Source organism: Onychomys torridus, chromosome X (genome assembly GCF_903995425.1).
Source record: "Onychomys torridus chromosome X, mOncTor1.1, whole genome shotgun sequence".
Taxonomy (NCBI): Eukaryota; Metazoa; Chordata; class Mammalia; order Rodentia; family Cricetidae; genus Onychomys; species Onychomys torridus.
The window spans coordinates 116,204,101-116,217,322 of record NC_050466.1 but is presented as its reverse complement, the minus strand read 5'-3'; the positions used below and the strand labels follow the sequence as shown (position 1 = coordinate 116,217,322).

The window sequence follows — 13,222 nt, the reverse complement described above, 5'->3', positions numbered from 1 at the left end:
GTGGTATAATTATGAGATACTGTAAACACTGCATTATGAGGCTGTTGCCAGTGTAATTCAGTGTTTATGCTTTACAGTGAATGTTATTTGTGTGAGTAATATACTATGAAATAATAGAAAGTCTAGTATAAAAACTACATAAGGCAGTTAGCAATCATATATTATCATCATCAAGTGTTTTGCACTATATATCTTTGTATGTGGTGTTCTTTTATATGACTGCCAGTAGAGTAGAGTTTAGTTGAACCAGCAGCCTGGGAAGAGGAGGAGCTGGTAAACAGGGCTGAAATGGAGCAGCTAGTGAGGTTGAAGGAAGCAGGACAGTGGTGTGCTTGGAGCTGAAACATGAGAAGACACAGTCACCATCTGTGTCCAGTGTTGCTGAGGATGGACTGTTGGACTTCAGGCCCAGGTAGTTGGTGCAAACAGTGTTGGGTGGAGTGGTAGGAATCTTATTCAAGTGGTTGGATAGAAGAATACGAGATGGGGATATATACTGTTCTTGTGAATTTGGCTACAAAGCAAAAAAAAAAAAAAGAAAGAAAGAAAAAAAGGAGAGTATTAGCTAATAGGAACTATGGACTCAAGAACGTCTTTCTTGTGAGCAGGGTCTCTTGTAGCCCAGGCTGGCGTCCAACTTACTACATAGCTGGGGATAAGCTTGAATTCTTGGTTCTTCTGCTTGCATCTCACAAGTTCTGGGAGGATTGCAGGCACGGTGCCTGGCTCCTTGCTTTTTCTTTCTTGTAAACATGAAAAAAAAAAAAAGATTGGTTTATTTTGTGTGTGTGAGTAGTTTTGTCTGCATGCATGTATGTATACCATGTGCATGCCTGATGCCTACAGAGGCCAGGAAACAGGATTGGATCATCTGCAGCTGGGGTTACAGATGATTGTAAACCACCAGCTCAGTGCTGGGAACCAACCCAGGTCCTGTAGGCAGGCAGCCAGTGCTCTTCACCACCGAGCCGTTTCTCCTTTTTTTGAAAGTGAGAAAGTAAAAGAATGCTTATCTGTTAATGCTGAGGCAGAAAATGATACTTCAGGGGAGAAAAAAGATAATGTTTGAACAAGGGGCATAAATAACAGTACATTTTCTAACTCCTTTGTTTCATCTGAGTAGGATTTTTAGGTAGACTATTCTGTTATTTTAATTAAAAGATCTTTTGTCTTAATACTTAAGTGTTCTCACGTAAAAACAGGAGTCATTCCTCATTTCACAATGGTCATATGGCGATGGAGTTGTACTTCTTATTTCCTTAAACATTATTTCTAGATGAGGCTTCGTTTTTCCAACCATCATCTTTCCAAGACCTCTGACATTTGAGTCTTGCTTCCAGAAAGCATCCCCTTTTAACCAAAAAGTAAAAAATAATTGAACTGGGGGACTGGACTGAGCTGTAATATAGTTGGCATCTAATTGTATGTTATAGAAATGATAGGTTTATACCAGGAAGTTATAAGTAAGAATAAATCACAGCAGCTTAGTAAGGCATTCGGAAGTGGTGCCAGGAATAATTCACAGAAATGGCACTTTCTTGGGTTTAGTATCACATATAGAATAAACTGAAGTCTTGTATCTGAATATGTTTTCTATTTATTCATTCATTTTTCCTTTCACAAATATTATTGAGCATGTATTTTGTGCCAAATTAAGGATATAATACTAAACCTTTATGGAACTTAGAGTTTAAAATATAAAAAAAGGTAATGTCCTCCATAAGGTCATGGGGCAGGGTTGGCTGCATAGCCCTGGCAAGCCTAGAACTTAGGATCCTCCTGCCTCAGCCTCCTGAGTGCTAGAATTCTAGATGTGTGTTACCATGGCTGGCCAAGGAACATTGTTTTTGTGTCACTTTTCTTCTTAGGGCTACTTAAGTAAATTACTGCAGGCCTGAGGTCTAAACAACAGAAGTTTAGTTCCTTCCTGTCTGGAGTTTTAAGTCTAAGATCAGGGTCTGGCAGGTTTGCTTTTAACTCAAGCCTATGGCCACCTTTATACTGAGGCTCCACATGGTCTTTTCTCTGCATATGTAGCCCTTGTGTTTTTTGGATGTGCTCACATTTCTCCTCCTCCTCCTCCTCCTCCTCCTCCTCCTCCTCCTCCTCCTCCTCCTCCTCCTTCTTCTTCTTCTTCTTCTTCTTCTTCTTCTTCTTCTTCCAACAGGGTCTCATGTACCCCAGGCTAGGTTCAAACTTGTTATGTAGACAAGGCTGACCTTGAACTTCTGATCCTCCTGCTCCCAAAGGCTGGTATTACAGGTATATGCCACCATGCCCAGTTTTTATGCAGTGCTGGGGATGGGAAATGTAGTACTTCCTGCATACCAGGCAAGCACTCTACCATCTGAGCTATATTTCTACCTCTACCTTTCCTCTTCTTATAAAGATGCTGGTCAGATTGGATTAAGTGTGCTTAATGTCTGTCTTAGTTTGGGTTTCTGTTGCTGTGAAGAGACACCATGACCACAGCAATTCTTATAAAGGAAAACATTTCATTGGGGGTGGCTTACAGTTTCAGAGGTTTAGTCCATTATCATCATGGAGGGACATGGCGATGTGCAGGCAGATATGGTGCTGGAAAAGGAGCTGAGAGTCCTATATTTGTGACATTATTAAGGCCACTCCATGTAGTTAAAAGGGAGGTTTATATTGTGGGGTAACTTACAAATGAAGGGATAGGTAGGTTTTAGGGTCTGGCAAAGGTATGGCGCAGTCCAGCAGTGTTCTCTGGAGAACTCTGATCGGTCTGCCTCCAGCATCCAAGGTGCAGGCACCAAGAGAGCCCTCACATCTGGATCCTGGGTCTTCAGTGGCCTCTCTCATACCCGCCTTGTAGGCGTGACCATTACCGAAGCCTCAATGGGGATTGGAACTTCCAGGCCAAGGCTGGAATGGCTACCCACTACAGTCCTACATCCTGATCCACAGGCAATAGGGGAGACTGTCTAGTGGTCATGGCTTGAACATATATGAGACCTCAAAGCCAGCTTCTGCTACTCCAACAAGGCCGCACCACATAAGAGTGCTACTCCTTATGGGCCAAGCATTCAAACACATGAATCTCTGGGGCCATACCAATTCAAACCACCAAAATGGCCTGTTTTTCATTTAATCACCTCTTAATTTTGTATACTTTTGAGAGTCTCACTAGGTAGCCTAGAATGATGTTGAACTTGAGATTGTCTGACCTCAGCCTCTTGAATCCTTGAAGTATGTTGACTGCTGTGTCTGGCTTCCTTACTTCATTAAAGGTCTGTTTCCAAATGCAGTCATGCTCTGAGGATATGGGGGTAAAGCTTCAACACATATATTTTGGAGAGCATAATATAGCCTCAAACAGTGACCCAGCATGCAAAATGAATGAGCTGTTGAACTTGTTCCTTCTGCCTATCTAATATCAGTTTCTTCTTAGAACTATGAAGTATTCCTTCGACAGTCTTCAGTGGAACCCTGTCTTCTGTTTCATGAAGGTGGACACTGGCGTGAGCTCACAGTTCGAACCAATAGCCAAGGACACACAATGGCTATCATCACTTTTCATCCCCAGGGATTAAGTCAGGTAAGTCTGCCAGGATAAGAAGCCACTTCTGTGGGCATTTTTGGAAGTTTTAGAGCAGTTTTATAGCATAAACTTAACCATACTGCTGGCATAATCAAATCACGAAGAATGTGGCTAGGTTACCCAAGGTAATTATTGTACACAGACTCCCAAGTATTTTCCCAGGAACTTTGCTCATAGTAGTAGACTCTACTGAACCCAAAAGCTATTTCCATAGAGATTTGCATGTCCAACTTTTATAATTGAAATACTTCACACACTCTGCTAGAATACTGGCGAGCATAGCAGCTTTCCAAATTATGCTTTACATTTGTAATGCACTTAGCACTTTCAGACAGTGTTAAAGTTTGCTGTCTATTGCTGTGATAAAAACCATGACTAAGAGGAACTTGAGGAAGAAAGGATTTTTTATACCTTACATCTCATAGTCAATCTTGAAGGGGAGTCAGAGTAATAATTCAAGGCAGGAACCTAGAGGTAGGAACTGAAGCAGAAGCCATGGAGGAATGCTGCTTACTGGCTTGCTCCCTAAGGATTGCTCAGTTTGCTTTTATTTTTAGATTTAAAAAATTATTTTATGGGGGTTGGGGATTTAGCTCAGTGGTAGAGTGCTTGCTTAGCAAACACAAGGCCCTGGGTTCGGTCCTCAGCTCCGGTTTAAAAAAAAATTTATGTGTATGAGTGTATGCATGTTTGTATATGCACCATGTGTGTGCCTGGTGCCCAAGAAGGTCGGAAGAGGGCTTTGGATCCTCTGAGACCAGAGTTACAGACAGTTGTAAGCCAACCGTGTGAGTACTGGAACTCAAGCCCAGGTCCTCTGAAATGACAACAAGTGCTTGGAAACACCCCTATACTTAGTAGATTATCTCAGCCAGTTTATGAGGTTGGTAGGTGTAAGAAGAAGGTGACCACCTTCATTGTATAGATTATCAAATGGAGGCATAGTCACATGGAAAGTTAAAGAGCCAGGTAACTACAAAGCTAGGATTTGACTCAGAGTCCTTTGATGCCTGGTCTTTTAAATTCTGTAGCTCTCACGTGGTTTATAAGCCTGTGTCTATATGCCAAGCTAGTCTGTGTTTATTAGCAATATTAGAATTCTAATATATTCTGTAGTCAGAAAAAAAGGAGTTCATTATTTACCACATTCATTAATTATCTTCTACATTTAATTGGATGTTAGAGAACAACTTGACGAGAGTCATTTCTCTCCTTCCATCTTATGGGTCCCAGGGATTGAACTCAGATCACTGGGCTTGATGGCAAGCACTTTTACCCTCTCAGCCATCTTGACGACCCACCACATTCTTTCTTTTCTATTTCCTGGTTCATTTCTTCTAGGACTCATGTCTTCTGAGGTGATATTTGAGTGGGTGGTTGGGATAGCAAAAGCAGAGAAGTATGAAGGGATTTGAAAGGTTATTTTCTGTGCATGCTGGGACAGAAGCTTGGTTTAGCTCCTTGTTTATAAGAATAACTCCCACTTTCTTTAGAGAACTATTAGAGGCTGAAACTAGAGAAAGTGCCGGTTCTATTGTATGAGATTTGTTAGAAGCTGAGAAGCCAAGCCGTGCTTTGACTGAGATGTGAAAATAGCCTGTTATTGTTGATTTTGCCCTGCAGAACATTGCTTTATGCTAAGTGCTATTTATACTAGAACTTGAGAAATGTGTCTTCTTGTCTGACTGCTTCAGGGCTGATTACTGGAGCTATTGGCAAATGAATTTGTCAGGGATGAGTCTTTGCTTGACTCATGATTTCATGTCCTGGGCAGGAGGAGCTCTGTGTTCAGAAGGTGACCTTGAGGGACTTTTTCACTAAAGGCCCTGGAGCAGTCTGTGAATTGACCTCACTCTATTTCCAGGAAAGGTAAGCCTGGGGCAGCCAAACATGAAATAGAGGCTGCAGGCTTGCCATAGCCTGGGTTTGCGCTTTGCTGATGGTGGGCTACTGAGAGCAGAGGTCCGCAGGCTAGTTAGACCTGGCTTTCATACACCTGCCACATCTGGGAACCCACGCTGGAATGTGAAAGTCAAGTGGGAGTATGGTAGCCTTAAACTTCTCAAAATCTAAACAATAGAAAAATATAGAATATAAAATGAGAGTGTGTACATGTACCTCCATCCCTCAAGAATGGAACTCATTACAGAAGTCTCAGAGCTGTGGCGAGCAAGCTCTATCTTCCAGCTGAGAGGCTTGGGATGCCCCTTCCAGCCAAGCAGTCAGAGGTAGAAATTGTGTCATTCTAAAATGCTGCCTTCCTTTATTCTTTCCTAGCACCATGACCCGTTGCAGTCATGAGCAGTCCCCCTACCAGCTCCTGTTTGGGGAACCCCACATCTTTGAAGATCTTCTGGGTTTGAAGATCCGCATCTCTCCAGATGCCTTCTTCCAGATTAATACTGCTGGTGCAGAATTGCTGTATCAGACCATTGGGGAACTGAGTGGAGTGGACTCCAATACCATCCTCCTTGACATTTGCTGTGGAACAGGCAGGTGGCAGCCCTAGAAGTCTGTGTTGTCTAGCACTCCGAAGCCATCTACCCAGAACTTAGGGCCTTTTCAAGGATGGCAGGGGGAGAGTGTTGATGGTCTAAATATAACCATGTTGGCTTAAAACACAAAAATAATTTCTTCTTATTTCTTACTTCTCCAGGTGTGATTGGCCTTTCTCTGGCTCAGCGTGCATCCCAGGTCCTTGGCATTGAGCTGGTGGAACAGGCAGTAGAGGATGCCAGGTGGACTGCAGCCTTCAATGGTACCTAGATCAGATTCTGGGGAGAAATTGAAGGAATGTAGTTGAGGGGCTGCAGATGTAGCTCAATGGCAGACTGCTTGCTTAGCATGTGTGAGACCCAGGGGTTCCATTACCAGCACTGCCAAATCTACAAATAGAAATGCAGTTGTTTCTGTGCAAAGGGAGGCACACTGGACTCCCAGTTTATAGGGAGGCAGAGTTCTAGAGTAGCCACAGTTGGATCTTGAAGTTTTCTAGAAGAGGTCTTAATAACTTCCTTTTTTCATTCTATAAAGAGCCCAAGGGAAGTACAAGTGTAGTTGGTAGGAAGGAAATGGTAAAATGTTGAACATAATAGAAGAAGATGCTTTACATAAACTCTGAGCATCACAGCCTAATACAATAGGTTTCAAACGTAGAGTATTGGCCTGGCATTGGGGTGAACACCTTTAATTCCAACGTTTGGAAGGCAGAGGCAGGTGGATTTCTGTGTGTTCAAGGCCAACCTGGTCTATATAAGGAGTTCAAAGCCAGCTGGGGCTACATGGTGAGCCCCAAACAAAACAAATCTACAATTTTTAAATAGAAACTTTTGTTTAAATAAAATGACAATTTGCAATGTGGAAAATAGTTTTTCTTTCCTTTATTCTACTTCCAGACAATTCTTTTATCTATTCATTTATTTTTCTGTACAGCCCAGGCTGGCCTTGAATGCCTTATGTCTTTCTTTGCTTCCCAAGTGCTAAGATTACAGATGTGTGCCAACATGCCCGACTTCCAGACGGTTCTTTAGGCACCAAGTAGAAACTAGTGATGGATCAGAAAGAGCACTCAAGTGGAAGTCAAGGTTCTGTTGTGGTGTAGGTACCTTACATGCTGTGTCTAGTCACTTCAGATGGAAGGCTCATTCAGACTTTCCAAGGGAGAGTACTTGCAGCAGGTCCAAGAGCGTTTCTTTCTTGGCTATTCAGAGGTACACTGGAGCCAAAGGGAATGGCAGGACCCTGGCTGCTATATGGTTTTCAAAAACTGAAGCTTCCCGCTTGCTGGGCTCAAGTTATGTCCCATGATCCTCTTCCGCAGGTGTTACCAACTGTGAGTTTCATGCTGGTAGAGCAGAGAAGATTTTGCCTCAGTTGTTGAAGTTGCAGAAAGATGAGAAGTTAACTGTTGCTGTGGTGAACCCTGCCCGTGCTGGACTGCGTAAGGAGGGAGGGCAACTTGGGTGTTCCCACGATGTCCACCATCTTTATTCCCTTACCAGGTTAAGGGGCTCCCTATTAGGTAGCCCTGAAGTGGCTTCTCCTCCATTCCTTAGCAGTCCTGAGTGCTGCTCAGCGTGAACTTTGGAGTAACGGACTACGATGAGTTAAGTATATTAACAAGGTGTTTACTCCCTCAGATTACCAAGTGGTGCAAGCCATTCGGAACTGCAGGGCCATCCACACGCTAGTTTTTGTTTCCTGCAAGCCACATGGTGGAAGCACAAGGAACTTCATTGAGTGAGTCGCTGATTGTTTTCAATGTTATTTTTTTTCCATGGCAGTGGGGGAGGGGGTTGGGGGAGGGGTAGGAGGTGGGGGGGGTAGGGCTCAGTTGCGGGGACTGACTGCCTGTCATTCATGACACCCTGGGTTTGATCGTTAGCACCACATAAAACTGAGCAGGGTGGTAGAGGCAGGAGGATTAGAAGGTCAAGATCATCCTTGGCTACATAGTGAGATGAGATTGAAGCCCGGGATAAACAAGAACAGTCTCATTAAAAAAAAGCAAAAAACCAAAATTATTTTTCCTAAAAATCAGAGGAGTCTCTGCTTTCTACGTACACTTTGGAAAAAGTATAGAAACATAAAGAAAAATAAAAAATTATACCACTTTATTTTTATTTTTTGAGACAGGGTCTCACCTTGTAGCTCTAGTGTAGTTCTATAATTCACTGTATAGACCAGGCTGGCCTTGAACTCTCAGAGATCCACGTGCCTCTGCCTCCCGAGTGCTGGGGTTACAGGCATGCATCACTACGACCAATATACCACTTTAAAAGTAAGTTTTCTTTTTTCTAAATTATGTATATGAACCTGCACAAGTTATGTGCACCTCATATTCACACAAGCCCATGCAGGCCAGAAGAGGGTGTCAGGTCCCCTGGAACTGATTCTATCACTTTGAAGAATTAATTCTAGGGGCTTGTCTAGGGTGAGACAAATCGGATATTTGCTTTGAGTACAAATTTTTTTTTTTTTTTGAGCTGAGGATCGAACCCAGGGCCTTGCGCTTGCTAGGCAAGTGCTCTACCACTGAGCTAAATCCCCAACCCTTGAGTACAAATTTTAAAGAGGGTATCAAGGATAGGCTGCTTTAATTCCCTTTGGGCTATTCCAAGAAGTGGTACCGATGGGTCATATGGTAGACTTATTTTTAGTGTTTTGAGGAGGAATCTCAGTACTGTATTCCTTTAATTTTCATCCCCATCAGCAGTGTTTAAAAGTTCCCTTTTCTCCATGGCCTTGTCAGTATGTTATTTTGTGTCTTTTTTTGGTGGTGTTTTGGTTTTAGTTAAATTTTAATCAGTTTATCAATGTATGGGAGGGAACTGAGGTATGTCTCCCTAAGCTTCTGCGTAGAGGACTTGGTTTGTCCTCCTTTCCTCCTTGGGTACTGGGGAGCAAACTTAAGTCCTGAGACTTGTGCTTTTACCTGCTGAGCCATCTTGCCGGCCTGTGTTTATTTGTTTTGAGACGAGGATTCATATAGCCAAGGCTGGCCCTGAACTCTCAATTCTCCTGTCTCTACCTCCCAAGTTCTAGAATTATAGGTGTGTGCCACTAAGCCCACCTCTTTCTTCTTCTTCTTCTTCTTCTTCTTCTTCTTCTTTTTTTTTTTTTTTGGTTTTTGTTTTTTCGAGACAGGGTTTCTCTGTGTAACTTTGAGACTTTCCTGGAACTCACTTTATAGACCAGGCTGGCCTCGAACTCACAGAGATCCACCTGCCTCTGCCTCCTGAGTGCTGGGATTAAAGGCATGTGCACCACCACCGCCCTGCACATCTCTTTCTTCTTGAAAAATATTTTTATTGTTATTTATTTATTTTGGGTGTGTGTGTTTGTGTATGTACATGTACCTCAGTATATATATGGAGGTCAGAGGACTTAGGTTGTCAGGGTTGTTTGCAAGTGTGTTTACCCATGGAGCCATCTTGCCAGCCCCTAACTCTTTTTCTTATTTTAACCTTAACCATTCTAACAGGGAAAAACAATATTTTGTTGTGTCTTTTTAAAGTTTTAAATTGTGTTTTCTCGTTAGTGGTCAAAGTGTGGAGAATAGGTGTTTAGAATGCTTTGCTTAGCCACAGATAGGACATCGGCATTACCCTACCAAGGCTTAGGGACCATTGCAAAAGAGAGGATAGAAAGATGGTAAGAGCCAGAGTTCATGGAGGAACTGGGAGAAACAGGATATTCTGGACATGACAGGACCACTGCACTCATGAACTCATAGCGGCTGTGGCTGCTTGCACAAGACCCACACAAGATCAAACCAACCAGCATTCTAGCATGGACGGGGAGGGGCTCATGAACCCTTATCCCTATATGAGGAGCTGTTGACAGTTGATGGCTGTTAGGGGAAGGAGAGTCAATTTTCTGTGGGGTAGGCTGACCATGCTCTACTGGATGGTCCCATGTATATATGGGCAGCACAAACTGGACTTGATGGGTAATTACCAAACTGATAATAAAGTTGGGAGGGGGGGGGGGGGTAAGGAGTGGATATGTGAAGAGTTATGGGGAGGAGTAGGGAGGCTGAATATGAGAAGAATGTATTTTATGTGTATATGAATTTGTCACAGGATTAATATAAACATTTTATTTTAAAAAGAATTTAAAAAGCCAGATGTTGTGGTACCTTGCAATGCCAGCTCTTAGGCAGAGACAGGAAGATTATGGGTTTGATATCAGCCACATAATGAGATTCTGTCTCAAAAACTAATATGAAAAAACAACCCAGTGGGCTGGAGAGATGCCTCAGAGGACCTGGGTTCAGTTCCCAGCACCCACATGGCAGCTCCCAGGTTTTTTTTTTCAAGACACGGTTTCTCTGTGTAGCTTTGAACCTTTCCTGTATCTCGCTTTGTATACCAGGCTGGCCTCCAACTCACAAAGATCCACCTGCCTCTGCCCTCCGAGTGCTGGGATTAAGGGTGTGTGCCACCACTGCCTGGCCCCAGGTTTCTATAATTCCAGTTCCAAGGGATCTGGCACCCACACACAGACATACATGTAGGCAATACACCAATGCACATAAAATAAAAATTAACAAATAATTTAAAAATAACATAACAACAACAACCCAGCCACGTGTTGTGGTGCAGGTGTTTAATCTGAGCACTTGGGAGGCCAGAGGCAGGCAAATCTCTCTTGAGTTTTTGGCCACTCTGCTCTACATAGTGAGTTCCAGGCCAGGCAGGAATACATAGGGAGACCTTGTCTCAGAAAACACCATATATCAGTGAACTATAAAACAAAATGAAAGATTGGGCGAAAAAATAGGTAAATAAACCTAGTCAAGAGCATAAAAGGGTAAAATCACAAACGTATAGCCATAAATAATAAAGCAGAATAACTGCAGATTTGAATGATTTGTTTCACTTTTTCTTTAAGACAAGGTCTCACTATGTAGGTCTGCCTGGCTAGGAACTCACTACATAGACCAGGCTGGCCTTGATCTTATGGCAGTCTTCCCAAGTGCTGGGGTAACAGGTGTACATCAGCACACTCAGATTTTTTTCACAATTGTAAGAGGTACTCCTTAGAGCTTGCTTTAAAAATACCTGAAGTCTGATTTTTCTGGGAAAATACAAATGGCCAAAGTTAATTCTAGAAAACAAGGTAAGTGCTGGACATATTAGTGAGCAGAGAAAAAAAATGAAGTTCTCCACTCAAGATGGGTGCAGTGATACGTGTATTTGTAATCCCAGTACTCAGGAGGGAAGCCATGAATTTAAGATAAAGCTGGGTTACCTAGAGACTTAGAGGTCAGCTTGGGCTACATAGTGAGACTATTGTCTCATCCAGTGAGGGGGGGGGCTTCTACCACAAAGAAAATTAGGCTCAGTCTCTCCATCTTATTTGCTTGTCTGTTTCTGTACAATTACTCTTCCATTTTTTATTTTGAATGTGACATGAAGATGGTATCACTTATCAGAGGGTAAAAATGGACTATTTAGTAAATTGTGATTGACAACCGTACAGACGCTGCAAGAAGTTGGATTTATATCTAGACTAAATTAGAATAAATTATAAGTGGGCCAAAGACTTAAATGTAAGAAATGGGAACCTATAAATGTACTCTAGAAAACCATAGGATTTCTTTATAATTATCCTGTGCTTTTTAATGGAAAATTCAGAAGATATAGAATAAAAGGCAATTGTTTATTAATTTTTTGTTTAGCATGCAACGAAATTAGTTTTATTGCCACTTCAAAGAATATTTGGTTTTTTTACATTTATTTATGAGGGGAGAGGGGCACTTGTGGGAATTCGTTTTCTTCTCAAACTCAGGCCATCAGGCTTTGCAGCAAGCACCTTTGCCAGCGGAGCTGTTTCAACAGCCCTAATTTATTGTTCTTTTGTTTATTTCATTGTGACACTTTCATCCATGTGTCATGTGCTTTGTTCTTATGTACTCCTTCGCTCTTTTTTTATTATGACCCTTTTCTTCCACAACATTGTCCCCATTCTGTCTGCACCCACCACACACATACACAGACATACACATAGACATATACACAGACACACACACACAAAATCATGTGAGCCGCCTGGGCCTTTGGAATTTGCCCCATGTTGGGCGCCAGATATTGGTGAAATTATTAAGGCCACTCCACGTAGTTAAAAGGGAGGTTTATTTTGTGGGGTAACTTACAAATGAAGGGGTAGGTTGCAGGGTCTGGCAAAGGTATAGGGCAGTCCGGCGGTGTTCTCTGGAGAACTCTGCTCGGTCTACCTCCAGCGTCCAGAGCCCTGAACCAAGAGAGCCACCTCCTCTTGTTCCTTGGTCTTCAGCTCCTTCCTGTGCCCCGCCTTGTGGGCGTGACCATTACTGAAGCCTCAATGGGGGTTGGAACTTCCAGGCCAATGCTGGGATGGCTATCCACTACAGCATCATGGGGAATAATTATGTACAAGAAGCTGGCTACTCTATTGCTAAACTAATCTTACAGGACTTCTGTTTATCTATGCAGTGTCTACCTTCATTATAGTATACCATTCAAAGTCATGAATTCAAAATGTTATAATAGAACTAAACCAGGAGTGGTAATAAATGTCTATAATCCTAGCACTTCAGAGGTAGAGGCAAGAGAAGATCAGGAGTTTAAGGTCACATCCTTGGCTCCATGGTAAGTTTGAGGCCAGCCTGGGCTACTTGAGGGTCTATCTCAATAAAATCAAAACAAACCATCAAAAATGTATTATAGAACTAAATGTGAGAGTGAAAGCTGAAACTATAGAATTTTTAGAAGAAAAAATTTAAAATCTTCATGACCTGGGGTTGGGTAAAGTCTTCTTTAATATGGTATCAAAAGCCCAAAGGGAAAAATATTAAAATCAAGACAAAACAAAAAAACCCTTTTTTATTGCATATGTTACCATCCAGAAAGTGAAAAGACACCCATGGAATGGGAGAAGATATGGCTTGATATCCAGCAGCCAGACACAAAAGACCACATATTAGGTCAAATGTAGCAACATACATCTGTAACCCCACCTCAGTGCTGGCAGGCAGAGACAGATGGATCCCAGGCCAGCCACCTAGCCAACTGATGAGCTCTAGGTTGAGTGATACCATGTCTCAAAAATTAAGATGGAGAGCAGTTGAGGAAGACATCTGAACATCAACCCCTGGCTTCCATGTGTGCCTCT

At 42.4% G+C, this 13,222-nt stretch overlaps 1 protein-coding gene across 6 annotated transcripts in view; it reads left to right on the top strand.

Moving 5' to 3' along the window:
* Trmt2b (tRNA methyltransferase 2 homolog B) overlaps positions 1-13,222 on the top strand; it is a 46,667-nt gene that overhangs the window by 26,197 nt on the left and 7,248 nt on the right. For 4 of the 6 annotated variants that reach the window (XM_036174809.1, XM_036174806.1, XM_036174807.1 and 1 more), the window contains 6 exons: positions 3,416-3,562; positions 5,340-5,434; positions 5,843-6,057; positions 6,222-6,323; positions 7,386-7,505; positions 7,705-7,804. In XM_036174809.1, coding sequence (XP_036030702.1) covers positions 3,416-3,562; positions 5,340-5,434; positions 5,843-6,057; positions 6,222-6,323; positions 7,386-7,505; positions 7,705-7,804 — 779 coding nt within the window. Of the gene's footprint in view, positions 1-3,415; positions 3,563-5,339; positions 5,435-5,842; positions 6,058-6,221; positions 6,324-7,385; positions 7,506-7,704; positions 7,805-13,222 lie in introns of those variants that run through there. The other 2 variants (XM_036174810.1, XM_036174811.1) reach the window with 2 other exon arrangements.